Source organism: Nerophis ophidion, linkage group LG27 (genome assembly GCF_033978795.1).
Source record: "Nerophis ophidion isolate RoL-2023_Sa linkage group LG27, RoL_Noph_v1.0, whole genome shotgun sequence".
Lineage (NCBI taxonomy): Eukaryota > Metazoa > Chordata > Actinopteri > Syngnathiformes > Syngnathidae > Nerophis > Nerophis ophidion.
In genome coordinates, this window is record NC_084637.1 from 8719386 (window position 1) to 8743820 (window position 24435).

At 41.6% G+C, this 24435-nt stretch overlaps 1 protein-coding gene across 3 annotated transcripts in view; it reads right to left on the bottom strand.

Annotated features, from left to right (window-relative positions):
* The window catches only part of spega (striated muscle enriched protein kinase a), a 139581-nt gene that overhangs the window by 39510 nt on the left and 75636 nt on the right, over positions 1-24435 (bottom strand). For all 3 annotated transcript variants that reach the window (XM_061889540.1, XM_061889541.1, XM_061889542.1), the window contains 16 exons: positions 17410-17567; positions 17258-17346; positions 17012-17187; positions 15395-15578; positions 15251-15324; positions 13840-13998; positions 13571-13760; positions 11342-11571; positions 11152-11271; positions 10966-11070; positions 8262-8468; positions 5289-5412; positions 5042-5214; positions 2629-2741; positions 2386-2554; positions 166-265 (listed from right to left, as the gene is read on the bottom strand). In XM_061889540.1, coding sequence (XP_061745524.1) covers positions 166-265; positions 2386-2554; positions 2629-2741; positions 5042-5214; positions 5289-5412; positions 8262-8468; positions 10966-11070; positions 11152-11271; positions 11342-11571; positions 13571-13760; positions 13840-13998; positions 15251-15324; positions 15395-15578; positions 17012-17187; positions 17258-17346; positions 17410-17567 — 2371 coding nt within the window. The remainder of the gene's footprint in view (positions 1-165; positions 266-2385; positions 2555-2628; positions 2742-5041; positions 5215-5288; positions 5413-8261; positions 8469-10965; positions 11071-11151; positions 11272-11341; positions 11572-13570; positions 13761-13839; positions 13999-15250; positions 15325-15394; positions 15579-17011; positions 17188-17257; positions 17347-17409; positions 17568-24435) is intronic.

Below are 24435 nucleotides of genomic sequence, written 5' to 3' on the forward strand. Positions count from 1 at the left end.
CAGCACCCATCAGGAGCAAGGGTGAAGTGTCTTGCTCAGGACACAACGGACGTGACGAGGTTGGTACTAGGTGGGATTTGAACCAGGGACCCTCGGGTTGCGCACGGCCACTCTTCCACTGCGCCACGCCGTCCCTAAGTCTTTAAAAGATGGAGAAACACATACCTGCCTATCTCCTTGTGGAGGTCATAGTAGTCGGTCAAGCGTCGCATCTTCCTGAGAATGGTTCCCTTGTCTTCCATTGGTTCTATTGCCTCTTTTCGCTCTGCAAGAAGGATGTACGTTTACATGTCCGTTGGTCTTGGTGCACGAGGTACAGTTGTGGTCAAAAGTTTACTGTTTGTGGCCAAGCAGCTAAATTTTTGTCTCATCCGACCACATCCGTAAGGACCAGATGAGTCGCCCGCTGGCCTGTTCTAAAAATAGCTCAAATAGCAGCACTTACCAGTGAGCTGCCTCTATTTTTTTTTATTTTATGTATTTACTAGCAAGCTGGTCTCGCTTTGCTTGACATTTTTAATTCTAAGAGAGACAAAACTCAAATAGAATTTGAAAACCCAAGAAAATATTTTAAAGACTTGGTCTTCACTTGTTTAAATAAATTCATTAATTTTTTTACTTTGCTTCTTATAAACGTTCAGAAAGACAATTTTAGTGGAAAAATACAACCTTAAAAATGATTTTAGGATTTTCAAACACATATACCTTTTTACCTTTTAAATTCCTTTCTCTTCTTTTTTGACAATTTAAATCATTGTTCAGGTAAATTTATTTTTGTTGTTGTAAAGAATAATAAATACATTTGAATTTAATCCTTCATTTTAGCTTCTGTTTTTTTTGACGAAGAATATTTGTGAAATATTTCTTCAAACTTATGATTAAAATTCAAAAAAAATATTCTGGCAAATCTAGAAAATCTCTAGAATCAAATTTAAATCTTATTTCAAAGTGGATTTTAACCTATTAAAAAATGTCATCAAAATTCAAAAATTGATTTTAATCAGGAAAAATTACTAATGATGTTCCATAAATTCATCCATTTTCTACCGCTTATTCCCTTTTGGGGTCGCGGGGGGTGCTGGCGCCTATCTCAGCTACAATCGGGCGGAAGGCGGGGTACACCCTGGACAAGTCGCCACCTCATCGCAGGGCCAACACAGATAGACAGACAACATTCACACTCACATTCAAACACTAGGGCCAATTTAGTGTTGCCAATCAACCTTTTAAGTTCCTTTCTCTTCTTTCCTGACAATTTAAATCAATGTTCAAGTATTTTTTTTTTATTGTAAAGAATAATAAATACATTTTAAATTAATTCTTCAATTTAGCTTCTGTTTTTTCGACGAAGAATATTTGTGAAATATTTCTTCAAACTTATTATGATTCAAATTCAAAAAAATATATACTGGCAAATCTAAAAAATCTGTAGAATCAAATTTAAATCTTATTGCAAAGGCTTTTGAAGTTATTTTAAAAGTTTTATTTTGGAAAATCTATAAGGAATAATGATTAGTCTTTGTTAGAAATATAGCCTGGTCCAATTTGTTATATATTCTAACAAAGTGCAGATTGGATTTTAACCTATTTAAAAGATGTCGTCAAAATTCTAAAATTAATCTTAATCAGGAAAAATTTATAATAATGTTCCATGAATAATTTTTTTAATTTTTTCAAAAAGATTTGAATTAGCTAGTTTTTCTTTTAATTTTTTTCGGTTGAATTCTGAATGATAAAGAGTTGAAATTGATGATAAACAATGTTTCAAAATTAAATTGTAATTTTTTGTGTGTTTTCTCCTCTTTTAAACCATTCAATTAAGTGTTTTTTTGATCATTTATTCCCTACAAAAAACCTTCCGTAAAAGGAAAAAAAATGTACGACGGAATGACTTCGGAATGATGATTTTTTTTAATATATATATAGATTTATTTATTTAAGGTAAATTGAGCAAATTGGCTATTTCTGGCAATTTATTTAAGTGTGTATCAAACTGGTAGCCCTTTGCATTAATCAGTACCCAAGAAGTAGCTCTTGGTTTCAAAAAGGTTGGTGACCCCTGCTCTAGAAGGTCTTATCTTGTGGGGCGGCATAGCTCGGTTGGTAGAGTGGCCGTGCCAGCAACTTGAGGGTTGCAGGTTCGATTCCCGCTTCCGCCATTCTAGTCACTGCCGCTGTGTCCTTGGGCGAGGCACTCTACCCACCTGCTCCCAGTGCCACCCACACTGGTTTAAATGTAACTTAGATATTGGGTTTCACTATGTAAAGCGCTTTGAGTCACTCGAGAAAAGCGCTATATAAATATAATTCACTTCATCTCTGTCCATGTGATGTCAGATGAAACAGAGTTTGAAACCCATGTGTTGCTTAATGATTGGTACAGACCTGTGTGAACCGTCAGTTCAGCCTTGCAGGAGTTGGATCCAGCCATGTTTTTTGCAGTGCATGTATAAACACCAGAGTGCCCCGGACGGGCGTTGAGGATCACAAGAGAATATTCCGGGTCATCGTAAACAAAGGTGAAATAGCTGCTCTCGGAGAGGAGCTCATCATCCTTTGAAAAATGAAAAGGAAACACCTCAAATATTCATACGTGACCTAAATGATTCAACTGCTCCGGAGACTAACCTTGTACCAGAAAATGTCTGGATCTGGTTTCCCTTCGACCACGACAGCCAGACGGGACGTTTCCCCGGCTTCCACATCCACGTCCTCCATGATCGTTTCAAACTTAGGCGGCACTGGGAAAGAGGTAAACATGTTCCGCTTTAATGTCACTTGGGTCTAGAGCAGGCCTGGGCAATTATTTTTGACTAGGGGGCCACATTTAGAGAAACAAATGTGTGTATCTACTTTTAGGAAAACTAATACAAAACCTCACAATAATGTCTGATTGAATGCTAAAAACGTTATGACAGTGTTATGATCCGATGTCCGGATCATACCATATTGTAGTTTTGTTCCTTTTTGTATCACATTCTGTTATTTGACTTCCTTATTTCCTGTTTGCTCTGTCACCATGGTTGCATATTAGTTCCACCTGCTACTCTCCGTTTATGCACACCTGTTTTTGCTGATTACCGCCTTATTTAAGCCTGCCCCTTTTGTTCACTCTTCCTCACATCCTCAATTTGCCTTACACGCAACGAGTGACGTATGCTTTTAAATAAATAAATGGGTAAATGGGTTGTACTTCTATAGCGCTTTTCTACCTTCAAGGTACTCAAAGCGCTTTGACACTACTTCCACATTTACCCATTCCCACACACATTCACACACTGATGGAGGGAGCTGCCATGCAAGGCGCTAACCAGCACCCATCAGGAGCAAGGGTGAAGTGTCTTGCTCAGGACACAACGGACGTGACGAGGTTGGTACTAGGTGGGGATTGAACCAGGGACCCTCGGGTTGCGCACAGCCACTCTCCCACTGCGCCACGCCGTCCCTTTTCTATGTTTATACTCGCTAGTTTTCCCGCTATGTTTTGTTTATCCCTAGCTCTCATGCTAGTTGTTTTGTTTTCCCTTTTTGTGCTTTTGTGCCAAGTGTAGTGTTTCTGTTTGTTTCCCTAGCTCCCATGCTAGCTCCTTTTGTTTGCCTTTTCTGCCTAGCACCAGTATTTTTGTTCTTAGCCTTTTATTAGCTAAATAAATCCTTATTTTCTTACCATACGCTGTGTTCTTGCCCGAATGCATCCTTGGAAGAACAAATCCGGCATCGCTATGCCAAACAAACGTCATAGACAGACCGCCTTAAAAAAACGTAATGGAATTTTACATTTTTCTATGAAGGATAAAACACTGAATATTGACAAAATATGAATGTCACACCCCCTTTCGATCAACACATTTTACAATCAAGTGAAATGCAACAAAAATGCAACAAACACTGAAATATGAACGCGAAGGGTACAAAACAAACCCACCTACAATCTGATATATCTGATACATCACTAAGCTTTAGAACTTTGTTGTGAAAATCTCCTTCCACGTCTGTTGAAACGGTTCCCGCCCAACAATGCTTGGTGCCTCGTCTGAGCTGCTGTGACGTAGATGACCATAGTAACTAATTAGATGACCATAGTAACTAATTAGAAGACCATAGTAACTAATTAAATGGCCATAGTATCTACTTAGATGACCATAGCAACCAATAAGATTACCATAGTAACTAATTAGATTATCATAGTATCTACTTAGATGACCATAGCAACCAATAAGATTACCATAGTAACTAATTAGATTATCATAGTAACTAATTAGATGACCATAGTAAATAGTATATCATGCAAAAGCGCAGATTCCTGCTATGTCTTTGTGATCATGTACTGTTTAGTTATGTTCTGGGTTTTTTTTGGACTCCATTAGTTCCTGTTTTTGCGCTCTCTTGTTTGTTTTGTCACCATGACTACCGATTAGTTTTCACCTGTCATGTCACGCACCTGGTTCATCATGCACTTGTTAATCACCACAGCATTTAAATCTGTAGCTGCCAGGCAGTCAGCCTGGCGACGTCACCTTCTACTCACCCTCGACACCCCCTTGTTATCCATGCAGATGATCCATGTTCCTTTCTCGTTCCAAGTAAGTTTTTGTTATTCATGCCATAGTGCAAGTTTTGTTTTATGTCCATAGTTTTGCCTTAGTGCAAGTTTTTGTTTTCAGAGCCAAGTTTTTTTTACCTCCTCTGTGAGCGCTTTTCGTTTGTACCTTTTTTTAAGTTATTAATTAAAACATGTCCTTACCTTCACGCCATGTCCGTTCCAATCGCTTTGCACCACAGGAAAACAAACCACACCGTGGTCCTCGCCTTGACAATTCCGAGCATTGAAAGACTTATTATAGTTGAAGACTTACGGTCATTAGAAAACATCACTGCACATCATAATTGCAGCTACACTTTCCATCTTAAAGATTTAAAAAAATATATTTTGGAATGTCCGGCGGGCCTGATTGAAAAGTTTAACGGGCCGAATGTGGCCCCCGGGGCCTTAATTTGCCCAGGTCTGGTCTAGAGAAACCAAACCTGCGAGAGGTCCAACCTGCCATGGCGAGCTCAAGCCTGCAGAGGTCGCTGCCAAATTGGTTGCTGGCCAACATCACCAGCTGGCCCAGGTCTGAGGCCTTGACCCTCTGAAGTGTGAGGGAGTGTTGATCATCGTCTGGCATGCTCATCTCGCACACCCCCGGTTTGTTGACCAAGGACACGCCCCTCCTGGTAAACACACAAGCGATATCTTTCAGCAACTTCAAACCTATGGCCGAGGGAAATGGAAAAAACAAAATGACCTTTTCCAAGTTACTGTCGCATGCACATGGTTCAGGGTGATTGAGATGCTCGCAGGTTGGTTGTCGACCACATACACAATGTCCGGTTTGTCCACGATGACCGGCGCTTTCTTCAAGTAGGGTCCTGCAAGGATGTTTATTGTGTTAATGTTGAGTTAGTTAGTTCGTTAAACATATTTATATAGCGCTTTTCTCTAGTGACTCAAAGCGCTTTACATAGTGAAACCCAATATCTAAGTTACATTCAAACCAGTGTGGGTGGCACTGGGAGCAGGTGGGTAAAGTGTCTTGCCCAAGGACACAACGGCAGTGACTAGGATGGCAGAAGCGGGAATCGAACCTGCAACCCTCAAGTTGCTGGCACGGCCACTCTACCAACCGAGCTATGCCGCCCCACGTTTTAAACACAACAAAACAAATACCCAGAACCCCTTGCAGCACTAACTCTTCCGGGACGCTACAATATAAACCGCAGCAACCCCTTACCCCTCCCCCCACATCAACTCTGTCCCCCCAACCCGCCTACCTCAGCCACATTGACTTTAATATACTTCTACTTATTTCAACAGATTGTTAAAGGAGCGTAATTAACCATCAGATTTAAACTGAAACAAAAAACTAATAGATAGATTGATAGATAGATAGATAGATAGATAGATAGATAGATAGATAGATAGATAGATAGATAGATAGATAGATAGATAGATAGATAGATAGATAGATAGTACTTTATTGATTCCTTCAGGAGTGTTCCCTCAGGAAAATTAAAATTCCAGCAGCAGTGTACAGAGTTGATATCGAATTTAAAAATCAAAAAGTAAATAATGTTGGCATAAATGGAAACAAAATATAAAAATATTACAATAAGTCTTATTGTCAGATTTTTATGGGCATATTATGGGCAGGCAAGCTGTTTATATAGTGGGAAAGCGGACGTGAAAACAGGGTGTCCCCACTCAGGTCCGCATGGAGCTGGAGGGGGCGTGGCCTCCAGCTCCGGCCGAATTTCGGGAGAAAATTTCTTACGGGAGGTTTTCGGGAGAGGCGCTGAATTTCGGGATTCTCCCGGAAAATCCGGGAGGGTTGGCAAGTATGCGATAAGGAATAAAAATAAAAAGCAACAATGAGAAGAAAAATATAACAGTAAAATAAGAATATAACAAGAGAAACTAGTGGTGACCATTTTATGAAAAAGATAATAATAATAATAATAACTAATATGCACGTTTGGGGCACATTTACTATTTACAGTTACTATTTTATCTTGTCCAAGCACTTATTGATTCTGCAATATTATAATTGTATTTCCTGAAAGAAGTAATTGTGTAAAATTGTGTAAAAAAGAAGTAATTGTGTAAAATTGTGTAAAAGAGAAGTAATTGTGTAAAAAAAATACTTTAATATCGTACATGGTAGTTGTGATTTCTTATATATTGTATATATTATATAGAAATATAATATAATATAATAATATAATATATCAGTATATATTAGACACTGTATGTATAATATGTAAATATTACGGTAACACTTTAGCATGGGCAACATATTGACCATTAATTAGTTGCTTATTAAAGTAACAAAGACTTAATTTAGAGTTATTTGAACACTAGGGGAACATATATGTCAAGCTTGGACTTGGACGTGGGTTGTTTCTCCGACGCAAAGGATAGTTGGCACGAGCGAGACGTGAATGTGAGTACATATTTATTTTTAACACTATAACTCAAAAAAAGGCAAACAAAGGGCTATGAAAAAACAAAAGACTAGTAAAAAGGCTACAAACTATAAACATGAACAAAAACACTTGCGCTGTGGCATGAACAACAAAACTTACGTGGCGTGGACAAAACCAACAGCATAGCATGGCATGAAGCAGATGAGGAATATGGGTGTGTATGAAGTTGCCAGACCGACTACCGGGTAACTGTGGCTTAAATAATAGCTGTGACATGAAGACAAGGTGAAAACTAATGAGTTGGCATAGTAACAAAAACAAACCAGGAAGTGCAAAAAAGGAACTGAGTGTCCAAAAAACAAAACCGAACATGACCAAAACAAAATATGATCCATAGGCGTGACAATATAAGGGTTAGGGTTAATAATAAGCAATAATTCTGAGGTTATTGATGGAAAACTCTTAGTTAATGTCTTACTGCTTGTTTAAAAAGGCCATGCAGAATAAGGCATTACTAAGTACTTAATAATGAGCCAATATGTTACTAATTTGCATATTAATAAGCAACTATAGTGAATATGCGTTCCCCATACTAAAGTGTTACCAATATTACATATATGTTATATTTTATATGGCTACTACGGTACATTTTTAGTCTACTTTATACCTGCATTATCCTTTCCATCCTTACACTTTCCATCCTTTGTAACTGAGCTACTGTGTTGAACAATTTCCCTTATGGATCAATAAAGTTTGTCCAAGTTTAAGTCTAACTTCAATGGAGGCTTCATGAACCAACAATATGTGGGAATCATGTCGGGCACACTGCGATGAGGTGGCGACTTGTCCGGGGTGTACACCGCCTTCTGCCCGAATGCAGTTGAGATAGGCTCCAGCGACCCCCCGCGCTACTCCAAAAGGGACAAGCGGTAGGAAATGGATGGATGTTGGGCACATATTTGCTATGATATGTTGCGAAGTATCAACCAGTCATTTCTGTACTGATTGACCCAAAAAATATTCAAAGAGGATTTTAGAGAAATTTGGGTACATAATAGTAATAATTATTATTATTATAATAATGATTAAAAAAATTATAATAATACATTTAATTTATAAGCACCTTTCAAGAACCCAAAGACACTATAAAATATAAAAATAAAAATAATGAAAGATAATTATAAAAACAACTAAGGATAAAATCAACATTTACAGATAAATAAGTAAATAAAAGATAATGTTACAAGTAAAGGATAAAATCACCATGTAACGAACAAATAGTGGACATTTCATACCTCTGTCCAGCAGCTGGACCAGATCAGTAGATGGTGAAGGCTTGCTAAGTGTCTTGCCAGTAGACGCCAGGACCCTAAAAGCATAGCGGACTCCCTTGGATAGGCAATTGACGGTGTAGCTGGTCTCCCTTAGATTGGACGCCACATTGGACCACTGTATGGAACCCAGAGGTTGCTGCTGGAGCACATATAGCAAAGAACCAGGGTCTGCAGGAAGCAAGCAAAAGCAAACAAAGCGTGAAACCAACAGAATGCGGACCTATGCCACGGTTTGGACATTTATCACATGTGAAACCAACCTGGGAACTCAAGCCAGATTTAATGTCACAAACTTAATAAGATTTTATATCGGCACAGGGAATGTACAAACCCGTTTTCATATCAATCAATCAATGTTTACTTATATAGCCCTAAATCACTAGTGTCTCAAAGGGCTGCACAAACCACCACGACATCCTCGGTAGGCCCACATAAGGGCAAGGAAAACTCACACCCAGTGGGACATCGGTGACAATAATGACCCAGTGGGACGTCGGTGACAATGATGACTATGAGAACCTTAGAGAGGAGGAAAGCAATGGATGTCGAGCGGGTCCAACATGATACTGTGAAAGTTCAATCCATAATGGATCCAACACAGTCGCGAGAGTCCAGTCCAAAGCGGATCCAACACAGCAGCGAGAGTCCCGTTCACAGTGGAGCCAGCAGGGAACCATCCCAAGCGGAGGCGGATCAGCATCGCAGAGATGTCCCCAGCCGATACACAGGCAAGCAGTACATGGCCACCGGATCGGACCGGACCCCCTCCACAAGGGAGATGAGTTGGGAAATTGTGTTAGACGGAATACAATGATTTGCAAATAATTTTCAACCCATATTCAGTTGAATATGCTACAAAGACAACATATTTGATGTTCAAACTGATAAACATTTTTTGTTGTTGCAAATAATCATTAACTTTGGAATTTAATGCCAGCAACACTGCCAAAGAAGTTGGGAAAACTGGCAATCAATACTGATAAAGTTGAGGAATGCTCATCAAACACTTATTTGGAACATCCCACAGGTGTGCAGGCTAATTGGGAACAGGTGGGTGCCATGATTGGGTATAAAAACAGCTTCCCAAAAAATGCCCAGTCTTTTACAAGAAAGGATGGGCCGAGGTACACCCCTTTGTCCACAACTGCGTGAGGAAATAGTCAAACAGTTTAAGAACAACGTTTCTCAAAGGCCAATTGCAAGAAATTTAGGGATTTCAACATCTACGGTCCATAATATCCTCAAAAAGTTCAGAGAATCTGGAGAAATCACTCCACGTAAGCGGCATGGCCGGAAACCAACATTGAAGGACCGTGACCTTCGATCCCTCAGACGGCACTGCTCTACATAAAACAAGAATGGGAAATAATTCCACTTTCAAAGCTTCAACAATTAGTTTCCTCAGTTCCCAAACGTTTATTGAGTGTTGTTAAAAGAAAAGGTGATGTAACACAGTGGTGAACATGCCCTTTCCCAACTACTTTGGCACGTGTTGCAGCATTGAAATTCTAAGTTAATTATTATTTGCAAAAAAAAAAAAATAAGTTTAAGAGTTTGAACATCAAATATGTTGTCTTTGTAGTGCAATCAATTGAATATGGGTTGAAAAGGATTTGCAAACCATTGTATTCCGTTTATATTTACATCCAACACAATTTCCCAACTCATATGGAAACGGGGTTTGTATGTGTTTTATGTTGCATGATTGCAAGGGGCTTCACGGTCTGCCTCACAATACGAAGGTCCTGCAGTCGTGGGTTCAAATCCAGGCTCGGGATCTTTCTGTGTGGAGTTTGCATGTTCTCCCCGTGAATGCGTGGGTTCCCTCCGGGTACTCCGGCTTCCTCCCACTTCCAAAGACATGCACCTGGAGATAGGTTGATTGGCAACACTAAATTGGCCCTAGTGTGTGAACGTGAGTGTGAATGTTGTCTGTCTATCTGTGTTGGCCCTGCGATGAGGTGGCGACTTGTCCAGGGTGTACCCCGCCTTCCGCCCGATTGTAGCTGAGATAGGCGCCAGCGCCCCCCGCGACCCCAAAAGGGAATAAGCGGTAGAAAATGGATGGATGGATGGATGGATGGATTGCAAGGGGCTTCACGGTGGCAGAGAGGGTTAGTGCGTCTGCCTCACAATACGAAGGTCCTGTAGTCCTGGGTTCAAATCCAGGCTCGGGATCTTTCTGTGTGGAGTTTGCATGTTCTCCCCGTGAATGCGTGGGTTCCCTCCGGGTACTCCGGCTTCCTCCCACTTCCAAAGACGTGCACCTGGGGATAGGTTGATTGGCAACACTAAATGGTCCCTAGTGTGCGAATGTGAGTGTGAATGTTGTCTGTGTTGGCCCTGTGATGAGGTGGCGACTTGTCCAGGGTGTACCCCGCCTTCCGCCCGATCGTAGCTGAGATAGGCGCCAGCGCCCCCCGCGACCCCGAAAGGGAATAAGCGGTAGAAAATGGAAGGATGGATGGATTGCAACAAGTAAAATCCCTAGTTTGTGAACCCGTTCTCACACAATGGCAATAAAACGCTTCTCTTCTGATTCTTGAAGCATATGGGCGTTTTTCGAGAAAGGCTAAATAGCGCCGATTACCCGTTGAGAACAGTCGCTCACATATTCAGTGAGCCGGACGTGAGGTCACTTAAATCCGAGCAATAAGAGACTGACCATAAGATGCGTCCAGTCTCTTTGGTCTCTTCCAGCTCAGGGTTATAGTTTTCCCTGTGATGGTTTCTATGACAGGAGGGCCGTCAGGTGGTTCTGGAATGATATCTGTTAACGAAGCACCAAAAAATGTACGTTCACATTTTGTGAAGAAAAGAAAACGGTCAATTATAGCGCTCCCGGGCTTACCTGTGACATATAAATGTGCATAACAGGCTGCTTTACCCACTTTGTTAGCGATCACGGCCTTGTAGACGCCGCCATCAGCGTGAGAAGCGCTCTGAATGAGCAGGCTGTGGACATCCCTGTCTGAAGGAGATACAAGCACAGTTCTTATTTGCCACATATCAACAAAATCACCAGTCGTGTCTTTGCATACACTGAGTCATTTTGCGCTCCTCGCTGCTTGCAATGCGCTTGCCGCTGTGGTACCAGGCGATGGTTGGGTAAGGCAGGCCTGTCACCTTGCAGCAAAGCACGGTCTCTTTGCCCTCAATGACTTCCATGTCTACCAGAGGTTTAACAAAATCCGGCATGGTTCTCTTTTCCACTTCACTCTCTATATGTTCTGGCTCCTCTGGGATGGACGGCATCTTCTCCAGTGCGGACCTGCAAGGTAAGCGATAAAGAAAGACTCTCAATGTTTTCTGTTTTTGTTTGTTTTACATCTGGTAACATCTGGTACATCTTTTTTTTTTTTTTTCCCCTTGGACTCAGTCTGCACCCCCACTCCAGGGCCTAGGCTAAGACCGATTTTTTAATTTTATTTTAATCTTCAATTTTTTTCTTCCCCCACCCCCCCTTGTTTACCTGTATGTCATCTTTTTTGTAAGGGGCGCTGGAAGGCGGCAGACCCGTCAGCGATCCTGTTCTGTCTCCCTGTAATGTTTGTAATGTTTGTCTGATCTTGAATGGGATTGTGCTGAAAATTGTAATTTTCCTGAAGGAACTCTCCTGACGGAATAAATAAAGTACTATCTATCTATCTATCTATCTATGGTGAAGTCTTTCAGTGACAATGTAATCATTTTCCCCACCCATGATTTCCAATTGTCTGTCAAATCGTAACTTAAACGCCTACTGAAACCCACTACTACCTGATAGTTTATACATCAATGATGAAATATTAACATTGCAACACATGCCAATACGGCCTTTTTAGTTTACTAAATTGCAATTTTAAATTTCCCGCGGTGTATCCTGTTGAAAACGTCCCTTATGTTGACGCGTGCTTGTGACGTTATTGGTTGGAGCGGACATGTTCTCCCAGCACGTCCACATTTCATTTGAAATTAAATGTGGACAAGTCAGACCACAGAACACTTTTCCACTTCTCATCAGTCCATCTCAGATGAGCTCGGGGCCCAGCGAAGCCGATGGGGTTCCTGGGTGTTGTTGATAAATGGCTTTCGCTTTGCATAGTAGAGTTTTAACTTGCACTTACAGATGTAGCGACCAACTGTAGTTACTGACAGTGGTTTTTTTGAAGTGTTCCTGAGCCCATGTGGTGATATCCTTTACACACTGATGTCGGTTTATGATGAAGTACCGCCTGAGGGTTCAAAGGTCCATAATATCATCGCTTACGTGCAGTGATTTCTCCAGATTCTATGAACCTTTTGATGATTTTACGGACCGTAGATGGTAAAATCCCTAAATTCCTTGCAATAGCTCGTGGAGAAATGTTGTTCTAAAACTGTTCGACAATTTGCTTACAAATTGGTGACCCTCGCCCCATCCTTGTTTTTGAATTACTTAGCATTTAATGGAAGCGACTTTTATACCCAATCATGGCACCCATCCATCCATCCATCCATTTTCTACCGCTTATTCCCTTTCGGGGTCGCGGGGGGCGCTGGCGCCTATCTCAGCTACAATCGGGCGGAAGGCAGGGTACACCCTGGACAAGTCGCCACCTCATCGCAGGGCCAACACAGATAGACAGACAACATTCACACTCACATTCACACACTAGGGCCAATTTAGTGTTGCCAATCAACCTATCCCCAGGTGCATGTCTTTGGAACCTGTTCCCAATTAGCCTGCACACCTGTGGGATGTTCCAAATAAGTGTTTGATGAACATTCCTCAACTTAATCAGTATTTATTGCCATCTTTCCCAACTTCTTTGTCACATGTTGCTGGCATCAAATTCTAAAGTTGATGATTATGTGCAAAAAAAAAAAATGTTTATCAGTTTGAACATTAAATATGTAGTTTTTTTTAGCATATTCAACTAAATATAAATGATAAATGATAAATGGGTTGTACTTGTATAGCGCTTTTCTACCTTCAAGGTACTCAAAGCGCTTTGACACTACTTCCACATTTTACCCATTCACACACACATTCACACACTGATGGAGGGAGCTGCCATGCAAGGCGCCAACCAGCACCCGGACGTGACGAGGTTGGTACTAGGTGGGATTTGAACCAGGGACCCTCGGGTCGCGCACGGCCACTCTCCCACTGCGCCACGCCGTCCCATATGGTTTAAAATGATTTGCAAATCATTGTATTCCGTTTATATTTACATCTAACACATTTTCCCAACTCATATGGAAACGGGGTTCGTACTTTATCCTTTCTTTGTGTGTTGACATCTTACATGTGAGAAGAGATGGCGGCCCTATGCTCCTGCATGTAAAGCTCGGCGGTACATTCAGACTTTCCGTGAATGTTCTGAGCCATGGCCGTGTAGAAGCCCTCCGTGTCACTGCTGACGTTGGTGATGACCAGCGAGTGGCGCCCTCCCTCGCTGAGAATGTGCACATTGTCGCTCTCCTCCACTCTGGTGTCTGAGGGCATGTAAGAGGGTAATCAACGATATTCCTCTGAGGAACTTTAGACGTAATTAAAGTCTGAGGAGCTCCCTACCAAAGTGCATCCAGGTGACTTGTGGTGCCGGTGACCCGCTCACCTTGCAGTCAAAACGGGCCGTGCGACCTGCGATGACCTCCAGGATGTCCAGCTTGCGAGTGAACAATGGCTCTTTGGAGGGTGTGACCTTCAGGCTTGCACTGGAGGTCAACTCCTCTGAAAATGAAACACATTTTTTTTTAATGATTTTCTTAGAATTGATTTCTCCCAGGGGTCTCAGACAAGACGTTATTTATGAATGGTGCTTGCCAGTGTTGTGTGCGGAGCTGAAGGAATCTACCAATCACGGTGTGGTATATGGCTCTCGAGGGCCGAACATTGACGTCACTTGCGTGATGCAAGCAGAGAAACGTTTTGCCGCTTTTCCACTAGACCCGCACGCGCTCTTCCTCCCTTCCTCGCTCACTCGCTCTCTCTCTTTCTCTCTCTTGAGCTCTCCCTATCACTGTATGGGTGTCTCTTTCTCGCTTCTCGCTGTTAACAGTCCGGCCCGAAAGCTTCCGTAGCACTCCGCCGAAGGACTGAGCGACAATAAAGTTAAAGTTAAAGTACCAATGATTGTCACACACACACAAGGTGTGGTGAAAGTTGTCCTCTGCATTTGACCCATCCCCTTGATCACCCCCTGGGAAGTGAGGGGAGCAGTGGGCAGCAGCGGTGCCGCGCCCGGGGAATCATTTATGGTGATTTAAAACCAACCAATTCCAACCCTTGATGCTGAGTGCCAAGCAGGGAGGTAATAAGTCCCATTTTTTTATAGTCTTTGGTATGACTCAGCCGGGGTTTGAACTCCCAACCTAGCGATCTCAGGGCGGACACTCTAACCACTAGGCCACTGAGTAAGTTACAAAACTGTGGTGCACTGGACCCCAGCGCTGATTCTCCGGCAGAGAGTCGCTGGGAGAATCGGATGTGTAACACGTCAGTCATGATGTTAGCCCGATGATACCGTACCTGTAAACTCTGCGACAAGCAACCCCCCCGCCAAGACAATTTTTGTTATTTAGGTCCAAAATTGCTCTTTCAACGTTCTGGGTTGCCTACCCCTGCGTTAGTGGAAAAGCGGCATGGAGACGAGGGTTTTCTTACGTGCCTGGCTGCAGTTACACCGCGACACCTGTCCGTAAGTAATAACTGTCCCCGACAACCTGGACCACTTCAAACTGTCATTTGTATTTTTTTATTGTTTTAACTGCATTGCCTCACATTCCTTAATTCTCATTTTGTTCATTTATATTTTGATTTTATTTTGTGTTGAAAATAAAAATAGACATTTAAAAATATATTTTTTAAGTAATCATTTCTTGCGGCCCAGCCTCCCCCAGACTCTGCGATACGGGTAAATTGAGTTTGAGACCCCTGCTTTATCATCCTTTTGATACCAGGGTAAGCCGGGTCTGTCGTTCACCTTTAGCCGTGCTCAACTTGCATGTGTACTTCCCGCTGTCATCTTCGTGCACTGAATTGAGCAGCAGGCGGCACCTGTGTGACGAAACGGCGTCAGGCAGAAATGACATCAAAGGCTGACAGGACTATAAGCAGATGAACGCACCTCCGGCCGTCAAAGTGCATCTTGCAGTTGAGCAACGCCGGCTGGATCAGCTTCCCGTTGGACAACCAATCCACATCCATGTCCGGGGGCCCTGTGACATGGCATTCAAACATGGCCGACTCACCGCCCCTTACTGTCACGTCTTTGATCTCCTGCACAATTGTCAAGTTGGTCTGTGCTGCACCTGAAGAATGGGCAGAGCAAACTACTCAGTTATACAGTCATGGTCACAATTTTTACATACACTTGTAAAGAACATAATGTCATGGCTGTCTTGAGTTTCCAGTAATTTCTACAATTTTTATGTTTTTGTGATAGAGTGATAGGACCACTTACTTGTTGGTCACAAAAAACATTCATGAATTTGGGTTCTTTTATGAATTTATCATGGGTCTATTATGGTACACGCGCAGTCTGCGTCTCTGTCCTCTGCGGGAGCACTCGGAGGACAAGCCCCCACTCAGGCTGAGCACAGCACACCCACGCAGCGACAAGCCTGCACTCAATTGCCAATCTGCACACCTGGTATTGATGAAGGCGAGCTGGATGAAAGGCCAGTGGACCCAAGGATCGGCGCGGGAACTTAAGTTTTCATGGTGTACCGTAAGCGACTGCTTTATGCTCTATTCTTGTTTTTCTCTCCGTGGCTTGACTTGTCCCCTTGTGTTCTCCCGTGTCCTCGCAGTACCCTTCGTCGCCTGTTAAATTCTACACGTAGTCTTACAACATACACACTCTTGAGTTTTGTCACACTTAATTTCCTTAGTTTATTAGTTAGTTTTGTTTATTATTCTTATTATATATATTGACTATATATACATATATATAATAAATTATTGAACATTACACCTCTCTGGTGTCAGTTGCCGTCACCTCCCCTTAGTCCCCTTTAGTCAAAACACAACAGGTCTACTGAAAATGTCCCACATCTGCGGTCCCCTCCAAGGTTTCTCATTGTAATCCCATTGGGTTTGAGGTGTTTTTTGCACTGATGTGAGATCTGAGCCAAGGATGTCGGTGTGGCTTGTGCAGCCCTTTGAGACACTCGTGATTTAGGGCTATATAAATAAACTTTGATTGATTGATTGATTGATTGTTTTTGACGTGTGTTTGGGGTGATTGTCCTGTTGGAACACCCAACCTCCGGGCTGATGGTTTTAGGTTGTCCTGAAAAATGTGGAGGTCATCCTCCTTTTTTATTGTACCATTTACTCTCTGTAAAGCATCAGTTCCATTGGCAGCAAAACAGGCCCAAAACTAAATACTACCACCGCCATGTTTGACGGTAGGAATGATGTTCCTGGAATTAAAGGCCTCACCTTTTCTCCTCCAAACATATTGATGGGTATTGATGCCAAACAGCTCCATTTTTGTTTCATCTGACCACAGAACTTTCCTCCAGAAGGTGTTATCTTTGTCCATGTGATGTCAGATGGAACAAAAATGGATCTGTTCATGAATGTTTTTTGTGCTCCAATCACTCTTATCACAAAAAACATAACAGTTGTAGAGATTATTGGAAACTCAAGACAGCCGTGACATTATGTTCTTTACTGACAACTTTTGATCAGAACTCTAGACCGCGAGTACGAGAATGGAGATTTTTAGATCGCTCACCTTTGACCTCCACTCTGCACTCTTCCTGTTTTACTCCGCACCGGTTGACAAGCTTGCAAATGTAGAGCCCCGCATCTGACCGCTTTGCTGAGATGATTTTCATCTCGCTGGAACCAAAGTCCATCTCCTGCACGGAGAAGCGTCCTGCCGTCTTCACCGGAGCGTTGTCCTTCAGCCTGTGTCGGCAAAACATGAAGTGGTCTGATAGTGAAACGGAGGCTCATGTGAATAAATAAGATGTCTTACCAGCGAACCGTAGGTTTGGGCTGCCCTGTGACTTTCACCGAGATGACAACATCCTGGCCCTCCATCACTGTTTGGTCACACGGCCCCACCTTTATCAAACAGAAATGAGCCTATTTGCTGTTATGTTCCTTTCAGCTCAGCAATTCTCCCACCTGGAAACCAGGAGGCTCCTCCAAGTTGACACTTTTGGTCAGAGCAGGACTATCTTGATTGTGTTCCATCACCTCCTCCTTTAGGCTCATGTACTCTCTACCTGAAAGGTGGGTGGAGCGTCCGACTTCCAAGGACCGGACTAACCTCTTGCATGGCTCTGGAAGAATATGAGATGTCAAGTTTGAAACTATAGTTTTAATTTCAAACATGCTGTTTTTTTTGAGTCACTTATTGGGTTCTTGAAAATGGCACACTTTAATTACGTCTGTCTCGAATACTGTTACGTGTTATTTTCAGGTCTCCCGATGTCTAGCGTTAAAAGATTACAGTTGGTACAAAATGCGGTTGCTAGACTTTTGACAAGAACAAGAACATTTGATCATATACCGCCTTTATACACATTAATATATATATGTATATATATATGAACATGCACCTGGGGATAGGTTGATTGCCAATATATATATGTATATATATACATACATATATATATATATATATATATATATATATATATACATATATATATATATATATATATATATATACACATATATATATATATATATATATACACATATATATATATATATATATACACATATATATATATATATATATACACATATACATATATATATATATATATATATATATATATATATATATATATATATATATATATATATATATGAACATGCACCTGGGGATAGGTTGATTGGCAACACTAAATTGGCCTTGGTGTGTGAATGTGAGTGTGAATGTTGTCTGTCTATATGTGTTGACCCTGCGATAAGGTGGCGAATTTTCCAGGCTGTAGCCCGCCTTCTGCCCGATTGTAGCTGAGATAGGCACCAGCGCCCCCTGCGACCCCAAAGGGAATAAGCGGTAGTAAATGGATGGATGGATGGGAATATATATATATATATATATATATATATACATACACTCATACGTACATACATATAGATATATATATAGTTGAGGTTTCTGTGGTTTGTTAAACCTGCGAAACAGGCTTGTAGGGATGAAATAGCCTCTGTATTTTTTGCTAACCTAATATATATATATATATATATATGATATATATGTATATATATATATATATATATGTATATATATATATATATATATATATATATATATATATATATATATATGATATATATGTATATATATATATATATGATATATATGTATATATATATATATATATATATATATATATATTTTATATAAAATCTCCTGATGATTGAGGGAACCCCTCATGAAACAGTTCTGTAGAGATGAAGTAGTCTTGTGATTTTTCCCACACCTACATATTGCGCTCTACCACGGTATCGAGCACTATTCTCTGGATAATCCAATCAAGACATATATATATATATATATATATATATATATATACGGTGGAAGAGGGGTTAGTGCGTCTGCCTCACAATACGAAGGTCCTGCAGTCCTGGGTTCAAATCCAGGCTCGGGATCTTTCTGTGTGGAGTTTGCATGTTCTCCCCGTGAATGCGTGGGTTCCCTCCGGGTACTCCGGCTTCCTCCCACTTCCAAAGACATGCACCTGGGGATAGGTTGATTGGCAACACTAAATTGGCCCTAGCGTGTGAATGTGAGTGTGAATGTTGTCTGTCTATCTGTGTTGGCCCTGTGATGAGATGGCGACTTGTCCAGGGTGTACCCCGCCTTCCGCCCAATTGTAGCTGAAATAGGCGCCAGCGCCCCCCGCGACCCCGAAAGGGAATAAGCGGTAGAAAATGGATGGATGGATGGATATATATATATATATATATATATATATATATATATATATATATATAATTCTGAGGATTGTTGTGAATTGGAGAAAGGATGGGATTCAATAAACTATGCTTCTTCCTACTCATTTTTGTCAAAATGAAAACTGGTAATCTTAGCTTGTGCATTTTCCAGGAAAATGTCTGCAGGAAAATTAAATGAACTGAACTGAACAGTTGTTCTGTTGTAATTTTTGCATTTACATTTTTGTCACCTTTTTTGTTCTTCAGTACTGTCAATGTTTTTCTTAAAAACCGCGTGTATCATACTTATGTTTTGCATCATGGCATTTTTTATTCGATAAAGTATTTTTTTCCTGTGCTATCATAGTCATAATGAACTTATCAAAGAGGTACATTTACCAAAGTATTCAATGAGTTATGACATTAAACTCACAATATCGGCGATAGTAGCTTTGTATTTACTTGGGATTGTACTGTTTGCAACATTCCCAGCTTGGCCTACCCCTATTTATACAGAATATATCAGATATTGTCTATCAAATTAGATTTCAGTCAAGTATTAATTTATTGCAAGCTTGAGGATATCTGATCTGCTACCATAAAACAGCAAATCCAACTTAACAAAACATATATTTTCCCATTTGGAAGAAACAGTAAAACTACGGTAAGTATCTAACAGTACAAAAATCAACGTCTGTCACGGCATCATTGATTATAAAACAGAAAGAACAATTCAAATCTAACTGAAATGCAGCAACCTACCAAGAGTCAGCTTTGTGAGCTGCGTCTGCAGGGGATGAATACTCCTTGGGGTATTTAAATAAACCTGCCAACTCTTGCAAAGCTGCTGCTGCACACATCCCAGCCTGCTGTTGCCAGTACATAAAGCCTCCAACGTTCCCGACATTGTGACGCCCACGCCGCTGCTGTCTGTTGTGCAATATATATTGATCTTCCAAAACAATAAAAAATTAGAAACAAAGCTATTAGGGGCCACACTGCTTCCTGCAAGTGATGTTAGCTCACGCTGCCTGGAGAACATCCAGTGCGATAAAAGGCTCAAACAGGGACACAAGGCAGAGTGCATTTACCCCCAAGAAGAAGAGGGTGGCTAAAAATACACTGACAAGGTGGACTCAGTGCCCTAATATGGCAACACAGGCTCAAGCTGATGGCGACACTGAATTGCATTTGTGTATAAAAGCAGGGCCGTTCGTCTCGCATGAGCAGAGTGGACACACCAGCTAAACACACGTTTGCTTTACAAGGTTCTCTAGATTGAATATTTTTCTTACGTTTGCATCGTGAAAGCCAGACGTGACACCTGCTTTTTTGAACTGGTTCTGAAGAATGAAATGGGTTGCCATGGTAACCGCCACTGCAATGAGGGGATGCTGAAGTCCCGCAAGGCCTGTTACTATCATCAGACAAAGGATGGACCACTAAGTCCAATGTACCAATTTGCATAAATTCAACCCATTCCCCGCTTTTTATGCACGACGTCGCATTTTTTCAAATCACTCTAAGTAACGTTCTAAAATGAACGGAAACTGCGCATTGTGTCGAGAGAAATGCGTCGCTGATCCCGAGTTGGCATGGAAGGAGTGGCAGATCAATCAATCAATCAATAAATCAATGTTTACTTATATAGCCCTAAATCACTAGTGTCTCAAAGGGCTGCACAAACCACCACGACATCCTCGATAGGCCCACATAAGGGCAAGGAAAACTCACACCCAGTGGGACGTCGGTGACAATGATGACTATGAGAACCTTAGAGAGGAGGAAAGCAATGGATGTCGAGCGGGTCTAACATGATACTGTGAAAGTTCAATCCACAATGGATCCAACACAGTCGCGAGAGTCCAGTCCAAAGCGGATCCAACACAGCAGCGAGAGTCCCGTTCACAACGGAGCCAGCAGGAAACCATCCCAAGCGGAGGCGGATCAGCAGCGCAGAGATGTCCCCAGCCGATACACAGGCAAGCAGTACATGGCCACCGGATCGGACCGGACCCCCTCCACAAGGGAGAGTGGGACATAGAAGAAAAAGAAAATAAACGGCAGATCAACTGTTCTAAAAAGGGAGTCTATTTAAAGGCTAGAGTATACAAATGAGTTTTAAGGTGAGACTTAAATGCTTCTACTGAGGTGGCATCTCGAACTGTTACCGGGAGGGCATTCCAGAGTACTGGAGCCCGAACGGAAAACGCTCTAAAGCTCTTATTGGCCAACGAGAAGCAGAGCGAGAGTAAAATGCCTCAGGTAAAATTTAAATTGATGTAATTTAAAATAATTAATTCTTTTTAATGCCAGCAGTTGGAACATATTGGAAGTACAGTAACTGCTGTTTGAGAGTTCGAGATCAGGGGGTCCCAAACTTTTTGACTCAGGGGCCGCATTGGGTTAAAAAAAAAAAAGGTACATATACATTAACATAAATACATACATACACACACACAAATATATATATGTATGTGTGGGAAAAATCACAGGACTACTTCATCTCTACAGAACTGTTTCATGAGGGGGTTCCCTTAATCGTCAGGAGATTTATAAATTAATAAATATATTTTAAAAATCTCCTGACGATTGAGGGAACCCCTCATGAAACAGCTTGCTGTGAGATTTGTTCTCCCGTGATGCAAACGGACTTTTCCAGACAAGGGTAGAAGGTGGGAACATGTTTAATTACCAAAACTCAAAAGGGTACAAAAAAACAGAAAACAACCCGAAAGCTAAGGGAAAAAATGTTGGACGTGAAACTGAAGAACATGAAATGGCATGAACTATGGACAGGGCACAACAAAAACTCCCTAACTGTAGCACGAATAAACAAAAACTTGGCATGAAGTATGAAAAGAATAGAGGCGTTGCGTGAAACAATGACGCCAGCCGACTGACCGGCTTAAATAATGCCTCTGATTAGTGCTCGGGTAGCAGGTGAGCGGCCGAACACTAATCAGAGACAGGTGAACATAATTTGCAACCATGGCAACTAAAACAAACTCAAGGAGGTGCACAAACAGGAACTAAAGGAGTCAAAAACTAACAGAAAATACAAAAACGGATCATGACATTTGCTCACATTTTCAGTAGACCCATAATAAATTCATAAAAGAACCAAACTTCATGAATGTTTTTTGTGACCAACCAGTATGTGCTCCAATCACTCTATCACAAAAAAATATGAGTTGTAGAAATTATTGGAAACTAGACACAGCCATGACATTATGTTCTTTTCAAGTGTATGTAAACTTTTGACCACGACTGTATATTGTTGTACTTTCCTCTACCATTGCTGATGTTGATGTTACATGAAAACAATTGATATGAAGTCATCAGTCATCCCTGATTCCTGATTGTTTCCACCTGTTCCCCATTACCCTCATGTGTCTTATAAGCCCACGCCTCCCTTTGTTCTGTGCCAGAATGTCTCGTTGTCTCGTGCATCTCCAGCTTCATGCCTTGTCTCGTCTTGCTTTTGAGTATCCTGATCCTGAATTCCCTTGTTGGTATTTGGAGTTTCCTGTTCTCCTCTTCTTTCGGTTGTATAGTTTTGCAGTCAAAGTGGTGAGTTTCAGTTATTCTTACAGTTCCTTCTTTTTCTAAATTTTTGAGTGAAAACTCTGTTAACTAATTTCCTCGCTAGGAAACAGTGAAGAAGTTTTATAGCCATTGTTTCTTCCTCCTTTTGGAGCGTTTTTTTGGTTATTGATAAATTCCGTAGTTATATTCTGCGCTAAGTATAGTTCACGATTGATATTTTTGATTTTCGGTTGTTCGCTTTTTGTAGAACCTTTTTCGGCTAGTTTGTCAGATTATAGCCATTGTTGAATTGTCTCTGGAGGTGAAAAGTAGCATTCAAAATAAAAGCCTGCCGGATTGTTCCCCACTCTGAATCTGAGTCCTCGTCAAGTCATGTCAAGTCAATTTTATTAATATAGCACGTTTACAATAACTTTTAAATTGAACCAAAGTGCTTTATAGGTTAAAAAAAAAAGCATAGAGCAACAGAAACAGAAAACAAACAAAGAACATAAACAATGAATGAGCTGAACAAATTCAATAAAAAGTAAAACATTTGCTAAATCCATCCATTCATTTTCTACCGCTTATTCCCTTTCGGGGTCGCGGGGGGCGCTGGCGCCTATCTCAGCTACAATCGGGCGGAAGGCGGGGTACACCCTGGACAAGTCCCCACCTCATCGCAGGGCCAACACAGATAGACAGACAACATTCACACTCACATTCACACAGTAGGGCCAATTTTGGTGTTGCCAATCAACCTATCCCCAGGTGCATGTCTTTGGAAGTGGGAGGGGCCTATCCCCAGGTGCATGTCTTTGGAAGTGGGAGGGGCCTATCCCCAGGTGCATGTCTTTGGAAGTGGGAGGAAGCCGGAGTACCCGGAGGAAACCCACGCATTCACGGGGAGAACATGCAAACTCCACACAGAAAGATCCTCAGCCTGGAATTGAACCCAGAACTGCAGGACCTTCGTATTGTGAGGCAGATGCACTAACCCCTCTGCCACCGTGAAGCCCCATTTGCTAAATAAAAATCATAATATTAAAAGTGCGACAAATAGAAAAGGTGGTGGTGGTGGTGGGGGGGGGGGGGGGGTTAGACTAGAAAATGGTGGCCTAATGGGCAGACTCAGCTCAGGTCAAAGGCCAGCGAAAAGAGGTAGGTCTTAAGAAGGGTTTTGAAAACCCCCAGGCTCTGGGCTGACCTAATGGGGAGTGGAAGCCTGTTCCAGATCTTAGGGGCGGCAACGGAAAAGGCTCTGTCACCCTCTGGTCTTAAGCCTGGATTTAGGGACCGCCAACAGCAGTTGGTCAGCTGACCTTAGGGCTCTACACGAGGTATGATGATGCAGAAGCTTGGTCAGGTATTGTGTGGCCAGACCAATTAGGGACTTAAAAACAATTAAAAGTAATTTAAAATCAATGCGGTGACGGACAGAGAGCCAGTGTAATGAGGCCAGGACTGGGCTGAGTCTGTGACGCTTGGCTGGCATCGTGCTGTGGTTGCGTTCTCTCGTGGATGCAAGCGGAATGGACACCGCGTGAAGGTAAAAACGATGATTTATTTACAACTACAAAAATAGACTAAGAACTAAAAGACTTGCACAAAGGCACGATAGACAAAACTAACAGAACTAGCCTGTGAGCTAAAAGGAACATAAGACGCTAGCATGAGAGCTAGGGAAATAAACAAAGGAAGGAATAGCGTGGAAGCTAACGAGTTCAA